The sequence below is a fragment of the Myxocyprinus asiaticus genome, chromosome 1 (genome assembly GCF_019703515.2).
Source record: "Myxocyprinus asiaticus isolate MX2 ecotype Aquarium Trade chromosome 1, UBuf_Myxa_2, whole genome shotgun sequence".
Lineage (NCBI taxonomy): Eukaryota > Metazoa > Chordata > Actinopteri > Cypriniformes > Catostomidae > Myxocyprinus > Myxocyprinus asiaticus.
Genome location: NC_059344.1, coordinates 19,320,131 through 19,339,849, shown reverse-complemented (window position 1 = coordinate 19,339,849; position 19,719 = coordinate 19,320,131). Strand labels below are relative to the sequence as shown.

Here is a 19,719-nt window from a genome sequence, read left to right as displayed (position 1 = left end):
CCATTTAATAACTACACATTGCAGGGACAGGCCTGTGGTTACAGCACAAGCCAAAGTGCCCACTGTTTTACAATTTTTTTATTTTTATTTTTTTAAGGTGGCACTGGTTTAAACAAGCTGTAAATTGTTGTTCCTTTCTGTGTAATACAGAAATAGTGATGTAGTGCAATTATTATTATTATTATTATTATTTTTTTTTTTTTAACATCAAATCTGTTCAGACTGTCATCCAAAAAACAGATCTGACATGGGTAAGGGAAAAATTCAATTCAAAATTTGTGTTCTCAGATTTGAACATAACAAAAGATGTTCAGCATCTGGATTAAGCCTCTAAGTCACATTTAGCTTTGCACTGCGAAATTCCACAGGTGAAATACAGATTCCTATATGAAATAGGAATCCGCACAATCAGGATTTCGCCTGATGGACTTTTGGTTGCAAAAAATAAATAAAAATAAAAATAAAATTCTCAACAAGTACTTCCCATGAGGTTCAAGTTTCGCAAACACTGCAAATTCGCACCTTTGACCAATAGGAAGCTGCATGGTTTGGCAGTGACCTCTGTGTGGGCAGTGTTTCATACAAACATACACTATATATTCATAATGTATGTGGAAGTCAGATTAGCTGTGAGTTTCTTTATGCTGCAATTTATGCTCTGGGAAAGTGAAGTTATAATGTAGACAAGTAGTGTTTCCGCCTTTATCTGCAGAGTTTTGCCGTGCTAAGGTAAATGTGGCTGAACCTTTACCCCTACTTGCGACTAAATACAATACTTATATTACCAACAATATTTGGAACAATATAACCTTCACAGACATAGCAGATAGCTTTTGTTTTTGAGCAGAATATCTTTTAGTACTTTTATCGGCACACAATCAGTGCTATATTTGTTTGCATGACCATAGAATGGTGCCACGACCTTATTACAGGGACAATCCCCTGGAGCAACCTTGGGTTTAAGTGCCTTGCAAAGACACAACCAGGGCCGTTCCCACTATTGGCATTAAGGGGGTACCATTTCTATTGGTTTCCCCCAGTTTTGAATATTTGGTTACATCCTTGGGTACAATGGTAATGGTTCATGGCTGACTACTTGTGGGGATCAAATCAGACACTTTCTGGTTAACAGTCCTGAGCCTTGAACACTACACCACACCACCCCAACTAGAATATACACACATTTCAAGATCACCCTTTTAATAGGTTAACTTAGTTTAAAGTTGAAAATAAAGTGGATCTCTGCTAATTTGACTTGAGCTAGACTAGTGTAGGGTCATTGATCAGACTTCAGCGCTGTCATAGGTCACATGCAAAGAACAGAAAGCACATGCATGCTTAGGATCACAAACAACTGATGCAAAGGAAAGATTGGGGGATCTAAAAGAAGGACGGAGCAGGACAGCACGGTCACTCCCTCATGATAAAAATAATATCTGAAATACAGAGGGAGCACTTGGGCAGAATAAAGAAAAAAAATTATGTTGTGTAACTGATAAGAACCCATCTGTGGTTTAGATAGGCAAGCAATAATGTCTGTCAGATGCCATGTTTCCACACCACTTTGCACAGCTTAGATTTGTTTACTTTATCTCTGCACCACTGGGTACTAACAGATATTATTTAGCAGAGATGGGCTACTTCTATTAAAATGAACAGGAGAAACTGGAATGCTCAACCAAGGAGCTCTGAACATCCAATGGTCAACAGATGTAGAAAGGAAGTCTAGCCTTACAGTTAAAAGAGCCAGTCACCTTTTAGATACAGGTATCACCTGTCAATCAACTCTTGAATGTGCATGCGTATTAGCTATACAAGCTGGGAAAATTGTGCTTTTTAGTGTAATATGAGGTGAATAACCACAATTTATGATACCAGTATTGTCAGATTTTATTGCTTATTTGAAATATGTTCTTTGATCATAGTCTTGACCAACCATTTTTGAGATTTTGGTGTTCCCCCATTCAAGTAGATAGAAGCTGCACTGTCATGACTGGAAATATTTCTCGAGAGCATTCCAAAGATGGCCGACAGTGGACTGACTTGCTAGAAAGACTTTGGTACTAACCCCTGATCTCACTTACAAGAGGACAAACAAAACAGTTAATGATGTGGTCAAATCTGTGCATATCTATTCACCTTATTCAGCCTCGCCCCTTTTCCACGCTGCGCTCTTCCGAATTTTATCATCTAAGTTCCTGTTTGTATTGAAGCTACTGAGAAGAGTCGATCAAAATTGATTACGTGTGGGAGAACAGAAAGTATTTTTCACCCAGAGTTGATGGTGTGAGTCTACAGCACCCCTTTACTACAGGAAAATGCTCTTGAGATGTTTTTTCTGTCACTCTAAATGTTTGTTTTTTCCAACACCCGCGGAGTTAAATTGGACCTGGCAAATCACATTCAGACAGCTATGACACACTGCACTTTTTAATAATACAAGCGTTTAATTGTTATGAGTGTAATTCTGCTTAATTTTTAGGTTTCCACTTAATAATTTGTGTTAAAATGTGTAGTTGGCATGAAATTTCCAACAGTGACAGCTCGTATTATTACACATGCAAGTTCATAACATTAAAGAAAATTACAATTGTACATGTGATTAAAACTGTTGGAAACGGAATATAAAATAAAACACACTTTCAGGGGGCTGGGTAGCTCAGCAAGTAAAGATGCTGACTACCACACCTGAAGTCGCAATTCGAATACAGTGCATGCTGAGTGACTCCAGTCAGGCTTCCTAAGCAACCAACTGGCCTGGTTGCTAGGGAGGGTAGAGTCACATGGGGTAACCTCCTTGTGGTCACTATAATGTGGTTCGTTCTCAGTGGGGCGCATGGTGAGTTGTGCGTGGATGCCGCGGAGAATAACGTGAAGCCTCCACACGCGCTAGGTCTCCGCAGTAACATGCTCAACAGGCCACGTAATAAGATGCGCGGATTGATGGTCTCAGACATGGAGGCAACTGAGATTCATCCTCCACCACCCGGATTAAGGCGAGTCACTACGCCACCACGAGGACTTAGAGTGCACTGGGAATTGGGCATTCCAAATTGGGGAGAAAAAAAAAAACACACTTTCGCGTGTGTGTGTATAGTTGCACCCCTCCCACCATCCTGGTATAACACTCAAAAATCTGCTCACCAGAACTATAACGCAATGGGTGAATGACACGAAAAGATGGCCAGCTAGAAGTGTCGTACATGTAACGCTGGGTTCTTGGAGTGGAAGAGAGGAGACGCAGGAGAAGATACTTTAAATCTTTTAATAATAAATGCTGGAGTGGAACAAACAAGAAAGCTAAACTTCACAAAATTACCATTAAAGGTAACACTTCAACAAAACATAACACTTCAAGGACTGACAAATGAATGAACAAAACTAGAAGGTATTAAACACAAGGATGAGGGAATGGAATACAGGTGAGGATAATAAGGAACAGATGGAAGTGATGAGGGCAGTGAAACATGGGAGATGTAGTCCGGAGGATAACTTCAAAATAAGAGTCCTTGAAGAACACAAGGGAGACGGACTGTGACAGTACAGAGATATTTTAATGACTTTGTGTTGTTTCTTGGAGTTTCATGAGCACAGAGGCACATCAGTACGTCCACAGCGTGAAGGTAGGATCTTGTGTATTTATGAATGAAGTTCTCTTGTTTTAAAATCTCCCCACTCTGCTTCCAGTTGTTATCCCCTGAACACTTTAAAATAACTTTTATTTATTTATTTATAAGGGACCATTTACAATATTAAACATAAATGTTTCCATTTGATATATCGTACCAGATTTAGCCTAAGGCTAATTTTCATCTGCAGTCCCCTGGCAGGTTTTGACAACTCTATAACATGTAAATCCACTTCGCTAGCTAATTACACTTGGACATCAACACCATTGATATTTATATAGAACTGTTAGAACAGAAGTTCTGAGACAAAATGTTCAAGATGGCTGCGTGCCGCATAAGATAGTATGAGTAGTTCATAGGACTTAACCAGGAAAATAGCGAAAGCATTATTCTTGCTGAAGGAGCTGAAACACAGGAAAGTGCTGAGTTAGGTAGTAACTAAAAGTGGCAACTAAAAGCAACTATTTCCAATGAGTTGCAGTGTAGAAAGATAAAATTCTTTTTTTTTTTTTTTGGAAGAGTGTACAGTTCACGCAGCTCTACAACCGACATAATAATAAAAAAACATTCTTTAATGGCCCCCACTCTCTCATAAGCAGTGTTAGGAATCTGGTTCAGTTCGATGAATTGGTTCGTTAGGATGGTTCATGTAAATGAATCATTTCAAATAAACAATTCAGTGATTCACTAAAGTCCCTGCACCAATGCTGGAGTTTTCTTTTTTGAAGCAAACCTATAAAAAGTCTTTTATAGAAATTTGCATGCTTTCTAGTTTTATAAGTTGTCTTTAATATAAATGCTGTCACCCTAATTAAAAAAGTGTTCCGGGTTCAATACAAGTTAAACTCAATCGACAGCATTTGTGGCATAATGTTGATTAACACAAAAATTATTTCGACTTGACCCTCCTTTTCTTTAAAAAAGCAAAAATCGTGGTTACAGTGAGGCACTTACAATGAAAGTGAATGTGGCCAAGTTTTGGAGGGTTTAAACAGACATGTGAAGCTTATAATTTTATAAAAGCTCTTGAATTAATTCTGTTTAAACTTGTGTATTATTTGAGCTGTAAAGTTGTTTAAATTGTCATTTTTACAGTCATTTTAGGTTTTGTTGACATTACATCATCATGATATCGAAGTTGTAAAATTGACTATAACTTTACACAGAAAAGGTTAGTAGCCTAAGTGATTTTATCACACATAAATCATGTTTACATGCATATTGTTTATGTCTTGTGGCTAAATTTTTGAAACAGCGAATATTTTAACATTAAAAAATTGCAAGTGCCTCACTGGAACCTCAATTTTTGGTTTTTGAAAGAAAAGGAGGGACAAGTCAAATACATTTTTGTGATACTCAATATTGTGCCACAAAAGCTGTCGATTGAGCTTAATTTTTATTGAAACCAGAACATTCCTTTAAGATTTTCATTGTTTTAGAGCCAAATAAAGACTGTTCTGATTGCAGAATTAAATATCATCTGAAAGTTATGTATTTAAAAAGATTTTCCCCACCTAAATAGTTTGTTAGTTAGTTGCTTAGTGACTTAGTTAACTACTTTTCGCAGGGTAGCTTGACTGTAGTGTATTATGAGTTGCTTAAAAGTAGTAGTTTCAAAATATCTTCCCCAGCACTGCTGAGATGAAAAACTCAGTAGAAAAACTTCCCATTTACCACAGATTTGATTTGGTTGTCTTATACTTGGTAGAATGGAGCAAAATTCAGAAATGTGATGACGGAGGGGTGGAAAGAGCTTCCTGTACTTACAGGAAGCAGGAAATCCGCAGGCCTGTACAACGTTAACCTCTGCATCAGCCCCCAATGTCCTTTTCTAACTCATTTTGAAACGTTGGGGTGTAATGATGGGTGTGAACTTCTGCTGTAACTGACCATGAATAACAATTTGTTTGACAAGAAATTGTTGGAAGTTTAAATGAACTCTTGGTAATGTTGATGCTCGGTATTTGCTGTTGCAAGCTGCTTGATGCATCTGACCATCATTTCAACTGTTGGACTTTCCTTGGTTTACATTGGACCTGAAGTGCTATGTCCAGCCTACATGGGTGTGTTGCACTGAACATTCACATCCTTCACATCCACACACACTACTGCCTGAAGTGGCCATTTTTGTGCCAAACGTATCAAAGTTTAGCGATAGGGCATGTTAGTGTGTGCTGATCACAAATGTAAACAAGCTCTAGTTTTAAGTCTTGTCAGGCTTCCTCTGAGCCCACGTCAGCAAAGAAGAACAGGAAGCAACTTTGATAAGGATGAATCTGACACAGAAAACATGCGATGAAGATAACTGCATGCCTCATATGGGCCGATCAAATGATGTTGTGATGAAAAGACAGCAGTACCACCATGTAAGGATGGTACAATCATATAAAGCATTTGTAAATTTTAATTATCGAAAACTAGAACAAATGCATTAAAACTGGTGCACTAGCGCTGTCGTTTCCTCTTTATACATCCTTTCCTTATTACTAACTTTTTCCTTCCTTTTCTCCTCTAACATCTTGGGATGCCCATGCTGAGGTTCAGTAGCTCCTGTCAGAGTCTCATCAAACCACAGCTATAACTTATCATACACCACGAGTATCCCTACTTTTGGCATATTGCATGGATTCCTATTCTTTTAGAAGGCACACGTTCTAGTTCTACTAGAAATTGTGTATATTGTGTCTATTATGTATTGTGTAAAGTGCTTCACAAATAATTTTTTTTTTTTTTTTTTTTTTTTTTAAATGGTACAGTTAGATGTTTTTCATATTTTTTAAACCTTTCATTGAATTAATCCACAGAAACCACGGATCAAGTTTATCAAAAAGCATTTAATATTATTCAGAGTAATCATATCAATGTCACACAAATTCACAAAGTGTTTAAGACATGTCTGGCTCAGTTTGCTTCGTGTGTGAATTCCAAAACAGTGCAGATTTTAAATAACCACAAAAATAAAAATAAGAGAATAAAGAAGTGTATATTGCAACAGGGAAAAAAAAATAAAAAAAAAAAAATCTTAAAATCAAGAGAGTAGCTCAAGAAGAACTCAGCACCATCTACATCATAAAACCAACTTTTCCTGATAATACATGAATTATTTCAAGCTAACGCCTCTATAGCTCGGTAAAAATGACAGTTTACATATCAAAGATAATGCGTTTCAATCCCCTTTCACACTGTGTATATTAAAAAATTACATTTGCTGTAGTCAGCATGGCAAATGTGTCCTCAAATGAACAGCATTTACAACAGGACAGAAGCACCACTAAATGTCTTAAAAAAACTGTTCTACCCCAGTACATGAATTGTGTGATTTCATGACAGAGTAGGTTGCTTATCTAGGCTCAGTATTACTGACATAAGTCCAAGTCACCATTTTATGTAAAATAAAATAATCAGAGCTATTCTAATCTGAGAACTCTTATGAACAAGGCCCCTGAATTTATTAATTACTTTTTTCCAAAATAAAACTGACATGGTAAACAGGTGTCCAAATATGTAACAGTGATCACATTTAAGTCACTTGTTAAGGTTGGTGGGAAAAAGTCGATTTTAAAACTTGTGGTCAAAAGACAATTTATTAATCACATCCTGACATTCTGTGCTCAACAATCTAAATGGACATGGAGTTAGTTCTGAGAGATTTAATGTGTAGACAGGAAAGATATTTAAAGGGGTGAGCTCCAAGACTTAACAACAAAAATATATCAGCACCCTTTAACTCCTCCCCCTTAAAATGTTACAAAGAAATTAGAACAATAATAGAAACCCTTAATACATTTCTGATAACCATATTGAGGCAGGGGAGAACATTTTATATCCAATAAATAGAAGACATTTTTTAAATAACTTTTTTTTTTTACAATTTATAAAAAAAAAAAAATAAAACGAGAAAAAAAAAAGAGGATAGATCTGTATAGAGGTGACAAACAATTCACTGAACAAAACTGATGAAACCGAACAATTATAGTCTCACAAAATGAAACACAAATAAAAAAAAAACTAAAATGCTTTTTGTCCTGATGATGAATATTCTTTGTGGAAAACAAAATGACGACATCATAAACACAACATTCCATATCTAAAACTGAAAGTCTTTAAAACCCGTATGTTTTGAAGCATTCTGAACAACTGTATTTCTTTTAATTCTTAATGCTTTAGAAAAATGTCCATAGCTGTATTAGTAGTATTATTAATTTGATCTCTTCACTAAATACAAGTCACAAGGCCAATGTGGTATATATCTAGGCTGTTCTAGTTTTAAAAATATTAAATTATTGGAGAAAAATAAGCACCCCACAGAAAGTACAAAGAGCATTTACACAATTCAGTATTCAAGACAAAACAAAAAAGCAACATGAAAGAAAACTACGAACAAAAACCAAAAAACGGACATGCCAGACATGACATGATCTCATCAACTGCGTTCCATTTGAAGTCCCTCAGAGCCATTCAGAGGTTGGTACACAAGACAAACAGAAGTAAACCGGAGTCTTATTGGCTAATTGGTTCTGTAAACAATGCTGAGTAAACTGGTTTTCAATTGGCTGTTTAACAAATATAAGCAGTAGTAGTTAAAAAATTACCGGTGGAAAAAATTAAGTCCTGAATTGGACTAAAATAAAAGATCTTGTCCTGCAAGCAGGAGTTTTGGTTATGGCTGTGTGAGGGAAAGGGGTGAGTCATCCTCATCGGGAGCTGGGAGTGATGGCCTAAGAATGAACACAAACAAATGGATGTTAGAATCAATGACTCATTGCAAGTCTGAGCTTTATTCATGACAATGTGTGAATGCACTCACCAGGCTGAAAGAGTCATACACGTTCATCAGCTCCTCCATGCGGTACTGCTCCAGCACTACTTCATTGGAGAGGTTAGGGCTGCGTTGTCGTGCACAGTCCTCACAGTGCACTACATACGTCTTCCGACTGCCATTCTCACTGGTCACAAACAGCAGGTCAAACACCTCCACCTGCTCAAGAACAAACAACAAGCTTTTTAAGTATATAACCCATATCATTCACTTGTAGTTGTATTCTTTTTATGCATCAACACTACATCATGCCTATATTTTACGAATCTGTACTCCTGAAACTGGACCTGCTTTAGATTTTATGACGCACCCAGCAGCTTTTCAAATGGGGCACACAACTTAAAGCTGATCCTGTTCTACTCACATCACACTCATTACAGTAGTAGGCTGGCTCATCCTTCACTCTGCTCTGGTAGGAGATCTTCTTTCCTGCTGCCACTAGCTGGTCCCTCAGGATCTGAATGTGCTTCATTGACTGGAGGAGACAGTGTCTGAAACGGAGGAACCAAAAATGTATTAAATGCACAATTCAACTTAATTTTGATGTAGAGCTTGGCAAGACACTGCATACTCACTTGATCATCTTGTAAGTGTCTGGGTCGGTGACTTTGACAGTGCGTGCTATGTTCCAGGACACATGAATCATAGGAACGATGGATTTCACTTTCTTCACTTCGTTCCACTCAAATCTCTCTAAAGCCAACTGGTACTGATATGCTACAAAGATGAAGATAAACCAAAAGTGAGCCAAGGACTAGCAAAGCAGCTTTTTATAGATAAAAGAAAGCAGAGAGGTTCTGTGCACCATGTCGGATTTTTATATATATATATGTGTGTGTGTGTGTTACCAGACACTAAAAATGACCTGGACAGATGGGAACTGAACAAGAATGATAAAAAAAACAGAGAGAGAAATAATGAAACAGATGGCCTTAAAAACGTAAGTGTGTGTTGGGTACTTACAGCTGAGAGGCCCCACATTCCAAGCGATGTTGTTGCACCAGCCCACGGCCTGAACCCAGTGTACAGTGCCAGCGTTGATCCATACCAGGTCTCCTGGCCTCTGGATGAACCGGTACACAGGTATATTAGAGCGGTACAAGTCATCCAGAACTGGCCACCATGATCCCGTAAGGTAGTCCACTCCATGCCTAAGAGAAAAAATAAATTAGAAATTTAGTTAAAGCGTAAATGTAGTTTTCTCAAAAACAAAAATATTTCCATCCAGGATTAGCCATTGTCAGGGTTGGGGAGTAACAGAATAACGGGAATACGTATTTAAAATACAAAATATAAGTAACTGTATTCCACTACAGTTACAATTTAAATCATTGGTAATTAGAATACAGTTACATTCAAAAAGTATTTTGATTAATGAAGAGATTACTTTGCATTTTATTGTCATTTGTTTCATTTAATATTTAGTCCTTTCAGTTGGAAAACATTTATACATATAAATGATGCAATCCAAAGTGCATTTGAACAGCGGTGAAACACTTTCTTATGATGTGTTACATTCACACGAGCAGACAGAGAAGTAAGTTTGAAGTAAGTTTGGAGCAGAAGAAATAGAAATAAGCCTTGTGTAAATTGTCAGCTTTACGCTAAGCTAAAATGCTATTTCTAGCCATTTTACATGCACGTTACCAGGCACAATCATATTTATCAACAAAATTCACATTGGATCATAATTTATTTTTTTCCAGTAAGACCTTTGATATTAGGGCAAAAATCATATTCTTGATAATAATTTTTGTCTTGTTTTCCTGTAAAAATATCTAAAAATCCTTAAATACAAGATCAATTTGATTCATCTTGTTTTAGAAACAACACTACATAAGATATTTAGGTTTTTCAGAGAATGTATTTTTAACATGTGTATTTTGTCTTACTGTACTGGCAGAGTTTTTATAGTCAAAACAAGTGAAAAAATCTACCAGTGCTGAAGAAGTAATCCAAAGTATTTATAATACGTTACTGACCTTGAGTAATCTAATGGACTATGTTACAAATTACATTTTACAGCATATATTCTGTAATCAGTACAAAAGTAACCCTCCCAACCCTGGCTATTGTGTACTCACTTTGGCAACATAATCAACTATTGTTTAATAAAAATGATTCTTTCAAATTCATCACTATAGTTAGATCCACAATAGCTGGGTTTCAATCAACGTACTTTTACACACATTTTGGGATACTGCATAAAAACTTCTGGATGGAAACACCAAGATACAAATAAAATCTCAAAAAAGTGCATTAATAAATCCCTACACACTTGAGGTGGATAAATCTTTCATCCGATAAGAAGAAATAAAAAAGCGATTAAACTACGATGAAAAAACTTTTACCGAATAAACTATCTTTTTTTTAATTTTTATTTGCAATACAAGATGAGCATCAAAAGTCATGTGACTGAATAATTCGATCATAACTGGACTAACCCGCAGACCAATCATCGCATCTGAAATAACGGTGTCTAGAAAATCTAAAGTTCCTTACTTTTCACAAAAATCACTGATAGCCTGCCAGTAGTCATCATGGACGGCAAACCACTCGCAATCTCCGGGCCCAATGTTGATATTCACAGAACAGAAGTTATTGTTCTCCTGGTGTCCTGATGACAGAAATATAAAAAAATGAAATTAAACATCAATAAAGAACTACAAAATAAACACTGTAATGCAAAACTGCGAAAGCAAGTGAAACTCAGATTCACTAGGACACACTTGTCACTTTCACAAACCTGGTGTGCGGCAGCCAGGGACCTTCATGTAAAGTTGTACTGTATTCATGCCCAGAATGGTATGACCAACATGGCTCAGCATATTCCCACTGGAGGACACACGCATAAATGCCGGCAACTTCTGCAGTTCTTGCAGCTGGGGCTTCCATCTAAAAGCACAAGACACATGGCATTTACACCCAGTTTACACCTGATATTGAGATGCATTTCGAGTGATCTGATCACATGTGGTCAGTGCTAAATACAGGTGTAAAAGGGGTCCAAAATGTTTTGTGATCAATCACAAAAACAACATAGAATGTAGTCAAAAATGCATGTGACCACATCGCATTTGAGGTCTAAACGCCAATCCGTCCTGACTGTGTCCCAGACAGCAGCGAAGCACCACCCGTCACCTGTCAATCAACCGCTGCATTAAAATAAGTTTAACCTTTGCCGGTTATGAACACTTTAAAATGAGAAAAAAAAAAACATTCCATTGGAAACTTTGAAAAAGCTTTTGCGCTTTCTCTGTCTTTTCTGAATTTGTTGTGCTTAAATATCATGCAGTAACATGCTGACATAGTGATTGATGCATGTTGTCATAACATCAGAGACTCTCCCATCGAAATCCGAACACAAGTGGTCACAGGAGACACATTTAAGTGACCAGGACTAAACAGCAACGTGTGTCGGCCTGACCTGGTCACATCACCCGAAGCGGATCTTAATACCAGGTGTAAACGGGGTCTTACTGAATACAGATCTGTATACATCTACTTTATTTGGTACATGTTTTTAGCTGTTCAGCATATGGGGAAGCATTCTATTTCTGTATTCACAATTGTTTTTTTTAATTGGTATAAAGTTTATCATATCATCCAAAAGAGAAACATAGGAAAAGGGAGCTGCACACATTTATGCAAACGTTTTTTATTGAATGCTCAATGGTCTTACCTTTTAGGATCAGAGAGGTCAATGTTGGTGCCAAATTTAATTATCTTTCCCACAGCTTTCTGCTCTGAACTATAAACAAAGTAAAACAGTGTTAGGTACTATACATTTTAGAAGAAGGGTGATATATATCGGAGAATTTAAACCAATTGTTCTTTTTATAATGTTTAGTAGATGTTTTGACTAATTCAAGAGTTAAGTGGTGTTGTAAACTGAAATTAATTACCTGGAGCCTGGAGCTGGGGAGTTACTGGATGTATTCTCAGAGTTAGTGGCTGGTTTCTCATCTTCATCATCATCATCGTCACTGCCCTTCTCTTCCTGCAAAACAAGATAATGACATATGTGTATGGTGAGATGATGTCAACATCTCTATTATACTGGAAAACTTAGGAGTATTTGTGTTCATACCTGTAAGCTCTCCTGGAAGCTGGAGGCCTGGTACTGAGCGTACTTGGAGATCGTTGTATGCGACCTGCTGCTCTCGCAGGGCCAGGTTTGGCCAGTGCCGCTAGGATCCCAGTTCTCATCTGCTGGCTGCTGGACCTGGGTCCGCACTTCCACTGAATGTTCCCCATTTGCCTCCACCAAAGACTTAGTGGAAAACAGACCCAGATCTACAAAGAGGAAGGGAGAAAGAAACAGAGAATGAATATCAATTAGTTTTAATAATAGCTCCAGTAAGGACACAACTGCACTGTTACAAAATGAAGTGTTATCTGTCTATGCTTGTACATGTATGTACATGTATGTTTGTATGCATCAACTCACTTAGTCTTAGGGAGCCAGCAAGTCCCCTAATGACAGTGATGGGGTTCTTAGGATCTGTGCAGAACTGCAACAGCACTGGTGAGAATGCGTCTCTTTTACTCTCCAACTGCAGAGAAACACCATGGCTCCATTATGTTACGCTTTCAATTTACAACTAAACATCAACCTTGACATCACAGTGAGTAGAGAGGTTCATGTGCATGTATTAAAAGAAATGGCCACAAGGGTGCAGAAGATACTGCAGTGATTATTTTTTTGTTTGTTTGTTTGTTTTTTTAAGAACATAAGCTTACATAGATGCTAGGTGTGGGGGGGTTGAGTTTCTCTCGAGGGATGGGCTGCTTAGTGGTCATAATTGGTTTCACAGAGAAGGCAGGTAGGAGGTAAGACTCTTTAAACTTCCCTTTCACGCGAGCTCCCCTGAAACAAAAAGACATATTTCATATGGTCTATTATGGTCTAAATAACATCAACTGCAGCCCAGAAATATGCCATTTCTGAAACTTAAATTGTTGAACGGAAACATCACTCACTTGCACGCTCGGATGATTTCACTAGCGGTGTTCTTTATGGTGATTTCCTCCAGAGGAATCCTCTTCTCCTCTACCTCTGAAGCAATGAATGTTTCCCTATCTCCACTCTCTACCTTTATTAGGCGGATTTTTAGTTCTTTGGGTGGCCCATCTGTCAATGCCTTCAGTTTCTGAAAGTCGTCAGTACATAATGCTGATGAAGCTGATGGGAGTTCGGAGGAACGTCCAGAGTTATTGCTCTTGTCCTTACTCTGTGCCCACTCTTCCCCTTCACTCTGGGGTCGACTACATTCCTCTTTCCTTTTCTTCATGTCCCCATCATGCTCTTGTTCCTTCTCCCTGAACTCTTTACTCTGAAGGTCCAAGTTACCCAGCACCTGCCTGCTCTTCTTTTCCTTATGTGACTTTCTGTCCTTGTGCCGTCGACTGGAGCTGGAGGATGAGGAAGATGAAGAAGAAAGGGACATATCGTCTTGTTTTTCTCTGTGCTTTTTCTTTCTCTCTTTCCTGTCCTCATGTTTCTTGCTACTGCTAATATGTTTGTGTTTCCTCTCTCGTTCTTGGTCTCTATGTCGGCCCTTTTCTTTAACAGGTTTGCAAATCTCATGCAACTCTGCCTTTGAGCGGTCTGTAGAAGGGAGTGTGTGTTTGTTCACCTCATAGCTATGACCAAGTTCCGCTAGCAAAGATTCTGAGATGGTGGTCAACTTTGGTAGTCTTCCCATCTCCACTAACTCTTTCATAGATTCAGAATCCTTCTCTCCTGGGGGTTCTTCTATCTTTTCTTCCTCATCACCATTGACCAAAAGATCTGACTGGTTTATCTTAGTGTCTTTCTTCCTCTCTGACACCCATCCTAAAGGTGAGAGGGGACGAGGCTGACCTGAGTTACTACTGGCAGGGGTTTGGGTCGGACTGCTAAAGCCTGGGTGATTAGCTGAACCTGATGTGGGGGAAGTGCTTTGTTGTTGCCTGCAAATGTCAGGTCCAAGAGAAAGAGAGGAAGAGTACTTCACTCCCACAAAAGCAGAGGGAGGTGGGCGACCAAAGGGTCCACCACGGTAGGTGTATTTCTGGCTCTCAAGCACAGATGCAAGGTTTTTAAACATGCTGTTTACACCTGTCTGATGGAGGTGTGGCCGCTGAGGTGGTGGTGAACAAGATGGGGTTTCATCTTCTCGATCCGCTTCTTCATCATCCTCACTTTTCTCCTCCTCTGGAAGGCCATACAGCTTAGCCAAGTCACTATGGCGATAGTTGGGTCCTGTTGTGGCAAGAAGGCTCTCTTGGGACTGCATGCAAATGACACTGGCAGGCTTGGGAATGATCTTAAGAACCTCATCCTCTTCTTCAAGTGAAGATGTGCGGCTGCAAGGAGACGCCAATGAACCTTGCCGACTTAACACAGGTGGGCTTGCATGGCCATCTGGCTGATAATCTTCTGTTGGAGATTGTTTTAGGGCAGGCATGAGGTCTGGAGCACATAAATAACCCTTCATTGGAGTCATATTTGCAGAAAATTTAGTTTCTGGTACAGTCCGTTTTTCACTCTGACCAGAATACAACTCCTCCTCCTTCTTGATGGACTCATCTAGCATCTTCATAATGTTAGCTAATCCATCAGGCAAGAGCTCAGAGGGTTCCTCCTCAAACTGGGCACTATCAGAGTCACCACTGCAGCTGCTAGCACTGCTACCCAGACTTCCAAGCCCTTTATTGGGCATATGTTTTTGAAAGCTACTTGCAGTCATACTGATTGGTGTGCAGGAAGAGTGAGCATCCTTGGGGAAGGCCTGGTAAAGCTTAGGTGGCTCTCTCAAGGGTGGGGGGTTGGGTATAGCATCCCTAATTCCAACATTATGAGAGCCTTTCAGCATGGTGGGGTCTTTGGATGGGTTGGGTTTTGATTGCATTGTGTAGTTGAACAAGGGGCATGTAAGACCAGGCTTGGAGGGGTATGTTGTATGTATCCCAGTGGAATTCTGTGATGGAGGACTGAAGGATGTTCCACTCTTCCACTTCTCTCTCTGCCTTTGCTTCTCACGTGCATATTCGGTCTGAGGGGTGAGAGGAGGTGGCTGTGGTCGTTCCAGAAGGGTTGCTGTAGATCCAGAAGGACGTGGGGGCACTCCACCTCGACTCAGCCAGGGATAGGGTGGTGAATTCTGGCTAGGAGATGAGATGGAAGAAGGTGTATTAGCTGGAGAGAGACGAGGGGGCGGAGGCTCCGCTGCAGTACCTGACAGCAAACGCTCTAGACACTTGATGGCAGATTCATTTTGTGGCTTTTTCTCTACCTCCTGTCTCTCTTTATTCCGTTTCCTCTCCTCCTCCTGCTCTCTCCTTCTCTCCTCTGCTTGCATGTGGCCCTGCAGCTCTGCATCGAGCTTATTTAAAGCATCAGCAATGGACTGAGGACTTGGGGCAGCAGGTTGCAAACAGGGCCTTTGGTAGACCGAGGCTGGAACAGTAGTAGTTGCCTGAGGAACTGAGGAGGATGCTTGAATGGCCACTGTTGTGTATGAACTGTTAGGCATTGACTGTAGGGCTGAGTTGACTGTTATGTGTGCTGGAGGTTGAGGGTGATGTAAGGGTGAACTGACTGTCTGTGGGAGAGTGTTGGATGTATTGCTGGTGATGACACTCTCTCCTGATCTTAGCCCTGAGTTTAGGGTGGAAGGAGCAGAGGAAACTGGGGTGTAGTTAGGTCTACCTTGTCCAGTGTGGGGAACAGTGGACTGCTGAAGCCGAGACTGTGCCATTCTATGTGGGTGTGGATGGGTTCCAACACCAGGGTGGACGCCCTGATACCCTGGATGTGGTTCAATCATTGATACATGGTTTGGGTTTGAGATTAGCACTGAAGAGTCTGTGGGTCTCCAACTGCTTAGGGAACTTGGGTTGGAGCAGGTGGTGGGGGGTGCTGAGCTCATTCTAGGGATGCTTCCATCATTGGTGTAAAGTTCAAGGGAACGAGGTGGATGGGAAGTTTCCAGATTTGGGGTAATCACAGGTGCTCGAGCAGGGGCCTGAGGAGGGCTCACGCGTTGGGGTGTCTTTGGACTCTGTTCATCACCAACAACCCTATTCTGTGCCTGGGAAAGGCTAGGGGTAACCTGAGAATCCCCTGTGCCTGAATAGTCACGTGACTCCTAAAGAGAGATATTCAATATACAAAGTCAATAAAAGGTGGTACATTGTACAACATGTTATTAACTTAATGGATTCATAGAATTTATACATTTTCAGATATTAACTTCAAGCACTTTTGTGCATCAGAGACAGCTTTAGTTAATTTAGCTTAAAACTGTGAAATTCACTTACTATATGCTGTCTGTGTGTCACCTGGTTCTTCCAGGGTTTATGGGGGTTGTGCTGAGGTACTGTGGCCGGTGGGCTGGTGGAATGGACCAGTCCAGGGTGAGGCTGGAACTGGGGGTGACTGTAAGGCACAGTGGTGTGGTTTGCTGGTGAGGGTGCTGGGCGGTCTCTATCTGTCCGCAGTGATAAGGAGAATGTAGGTGGTGGAGCCTGGTTATCCAAAGAACTCACTCCAGAATCTTGTCCTCTTTGTGGAGTAGTACCCTGTGGTTCCCCTTGAACTGAAGGTCTGTTGTTGGGGTAGGGGTATGTAGGATGTTGGACGTGAGGGTTGTGTGCTGGTGGTCCCAGAGACTGTGGTGATAGAGTGGTCTTGTGGGATTGTGGTGGAGGACCTCTGCTCTGTCCATAACCTCTTGTGGGGGGAATGGAGGGTGGAGACATGGTTGACGAATTCAAGGGAGGTGGTTTGTAGGGGAAACTTCCAATTCGTGGCTTAGCGGAATCCTATGAAGACAGAATAAGGAGAAATAGCAAGCAAGGATACATTTAAATGTAAAATGACATTTAAATACATACACATAAAAAACTGTAACGTTAGAGTACATGGTAGTACTAGATGATGCCATATATAAAAATGCAAGACAGAATAAAGAAATATATAATTAAAAGGTTAACAATCAAATCAGAGGTGACTGACTTGGAAATCGATGGGCCCGCTTTTGCATTCAGCTGGGTTCCAGGGTCCCCCTCCTTTGTGCAATGGGTTCCAAAAGCCAGTTTTGGGTAGGGGATAGTGGGAGCATGGCTGCTGATTCAAATGTACAGGTGGCCCAGATATGTGCTGCATGGCTGGATGAGGATTCTGCTGTAAGAAGCGAAAAAGAGAATCATTTTTACAACACTTGTTTAATAAGAGCTTTAGGACTGAAAGATGCAAAGGTGATGCCACAAAAGATAAGATATACTCTTGAGTTATATATATAAAAAAGGTGTCTCCAACCTGCTCAAACCCAGAGCTCTTCTTTCTCTTGATAGGGCTGGGACAGTCCTCCATGGGCCGATGAAGAGACGGATCAGGTGTGTGCTGGATGACTGAGTGCTCTCCCAGAGGGGGCCCTGGCCGTTTTAACTGCCCAGCTTGAGAGTGAGATCCCCTGGGTTGCTGCGGAGTCTGAGGTTGAGTCCATAGATCAGGTAATGGAGGCATTGGCCGGGAGCCATGCTGAGGATGAGGAGCACCATACTTGTGGTGGGAGGGAAGGAGGGGAGAGACAAAGAGAGTTTGGTGAGAGGTTTTTGGCCATAAAATACAGTTTAATTACAGTGCTTCACATTCAATTAAATCCTTAAACATGAAAATCTGTACAACAATTTCAGTGTAGATACTAGCTGGTCATTCATAAATATATCAAAGTCAATATGTACCTTCAGTAGCTGATTGGCTCGAACAGTGAGGTGTTCAGGAGGCTCTGCATTGTAGCCACTGTGCAGACGGTTGTGTTCATCACCAGGCAATGGTTCATATCCCTGACCAGTTCTTGTTGGTTCCCAAGGCCTGGGAGGTGCTGGGGGCACTCTTTGTAATCCTGGCATCAAAGCCTGAGACAGGTCCTGCTTATCCCCTTGAGGTAAGGGACTAGAAATACAAAAAAGACACATTAGCAAACTTAAAATGTCCTACTTTGCAAGAGGTACGTATTTTTAAAAATAACAAAAACAGCTTTATAGAAACTCACCCATTATTTAAGAATTTACTAGGATGGTTTAGCCCAGGCATGTGACTGGGTGGGAGATGGGGGAATAATTGGTGTTGATTGACACCAGGTAAGCACCTAACAGAAGAGAAAGGTTCATAAGCCATTTTAGATTATCACTTGTTTCATGTATCTATTTTTGCATGATATGCATGATAAATATGATATGGCCCTGATGTGGAGGTATATTTACCTGGAGGGAGGTAGCCAGGGGCGGCTGCTCACGGAAGCCCATGGTCCCCGGTTGAGTCCGTCCAGAGGAAACGGGTCCCGTGTGCTGCACCCACCGAACTGTTCTGCTGTGTGATGCATTCAGCCTAGTCAATAAACAAACACAATTTAGTCATCTACATATACAGAAGAAACAAATTCATTTTTTAGAGAAGATATCCATGTTGAGACCTAGTTACATATGTATACTGTTCAAATTTCCATAGCACAAAATATCAATATCTTAGCCAATACACTGGGCAATGACTGAATAATGCTTAAATACTTAAGCATAATTAAATAATGGAGAGAATCCAAAGACTTAAGTGGCTGTGACACTGAACCATTAAACTACTAAGCCTCTGTGCTGCCTTTGTTTGGCTTAAGACTGGCCTGATATATCAGACAGTGAAGCATGCAACTAATCTCTCTTTTAATGAGCTGCCATATAGAATTACATTGTATATGACAAAAATGTAAACTGTACATACACCAAATGTCCTTACTGATCCAAACTAATGTTCAAGTGAACACTAGACTCTACTGAGGCAACCCAAGGTAATAGTAGACATGGTTACTCACCACACTAGCTGTGAGTGTGAAGCCCTCCACTGCACAACAGAGAGGGTCACTCACCAAAACGAAGGAGAAGCTGTTGTCTGGTACTCCTGACAACTAGAGAGAGGAAGAAAAGAAGAAAGATGGGATATTAGGATAACACAAATATACAGCCAAATCCATTAAACACAGGGGGGAAAACATCCTTTGTAGGCTCTAGGACTGTTTGGCCTGGAGGCAGCTATTAACAAAGGAACTCTTTTTAATCTCAGAACCAAAGGCTACCTCAAGGGGGCAGTGCTCTTCTGTATTCCAATGGGTGGAAAGTGAGCACAGATGGGCTTGTGGGAGTTCACCTACAGGGAGAGTACACCGAGGTCATTATAACCCTTCCTGGGGCCTCTTGGCAGAGGGAGAGAGGCAAGGGAGAGAGAGAGAGACG

The 19,719-nt window shown here is 40.3% G+C and overlaps 1 protein-coding gene across 5 annotated transcripts in view; it reads right to left on the bottom strand.

The window, feature by feature from the left end:
* Positions 1 to 6,443: 6,443 nt before the first annotated feature.
* LOC127446745 (lysine-specific demethylase 6B-like) overlaps positions 6,444 to 19,719 on the bottom strand; it is a 152,661-nt gene continuing 139,385 nt past the window's right edge. For all 5 annotated transcript variants that reach the window (XM_051707916.1, XM_051707935.1, XM_051707944.1 and 2 more), the window contains 20 exons: positions 19,302 to 19,394; positions 18,703 to 18,826; positions 18,492 to 18,587; positions 18,181 to 18,391; positions 17,756 to 17,998; positions 17,453 to 17,620; positions 16,756 to 17,259; positions 13,432 to 16,583; positions 13,192 to 13,318; positions 12,899 to 13,004; positions 12,539 to 12,744; positions 12,354 to 12,448; positions 12,131 to 12,199; positions 11,195 to 11,343; positions 10,951 to 11,065; positions 9,412 to 9,599; positions 9,024 to 9,165; positions 8,813 to 8,939; positions 8,437 to 8,607; positions 6,444 to 8,347 (listed from right to left, as the gene is read on the bottom strand). In XM_051707916.1, coding sequence (XP_051563876.1) covers positions 8,324 to 8,347; positions 8,437 to 8,607; positions 8,813 to 8,939; positions 9,024 to 9,165; positions 9,412 to 9,599; positions 10,951 to 11,065; positions 11,195 to 11,343; positions 12,131 to 12,199; positions 12,354 to 12,448; positions 12,539 to 12,744; positions 12,899 to 13,004; positions 13,192 to 13,318; positions 13,432 to 16,583; positions 16,756 to 17,259; positions 17,453 to 17,620; positions 17,756 to 17,998; positions 18,181 to 18,391; positions 18,492 to 18,587; positions 18,703 to 18,821 — 6,012 coding nt within the window. In that variant the 5' untranslated portion in view covers positions 18,822 to 18,826; positions 19,302 to 19,394 and the 3' untranslated portion in view covers positions 6,444 to 8,323. The remainder of the gene's footprint in view (positions 8,348 to 8,436; positions 8,608 to 8,812; positions 8,940 to 9,023; positions 9,166 to 9,411; positions 9,600 to 10,950; positions 11,066 to 11,194; positions 11,344 to 12,130; positions 12,200 to 12,353; positions 12,449 to 12,538; positions 12,745 to 12,898; positions 13,005 to 13,191; positions 13,319 to 13,431; positions 16,584 to 16,755; positions 17,260 to 17,452; positions 17,621 to 17,755; positions 17,999 to 18,180; positions 18,392 to 18,491; positions 18,588 to 18,702; positions 18,827 to 19,301; positions 19,395 to 19,719) is intronic.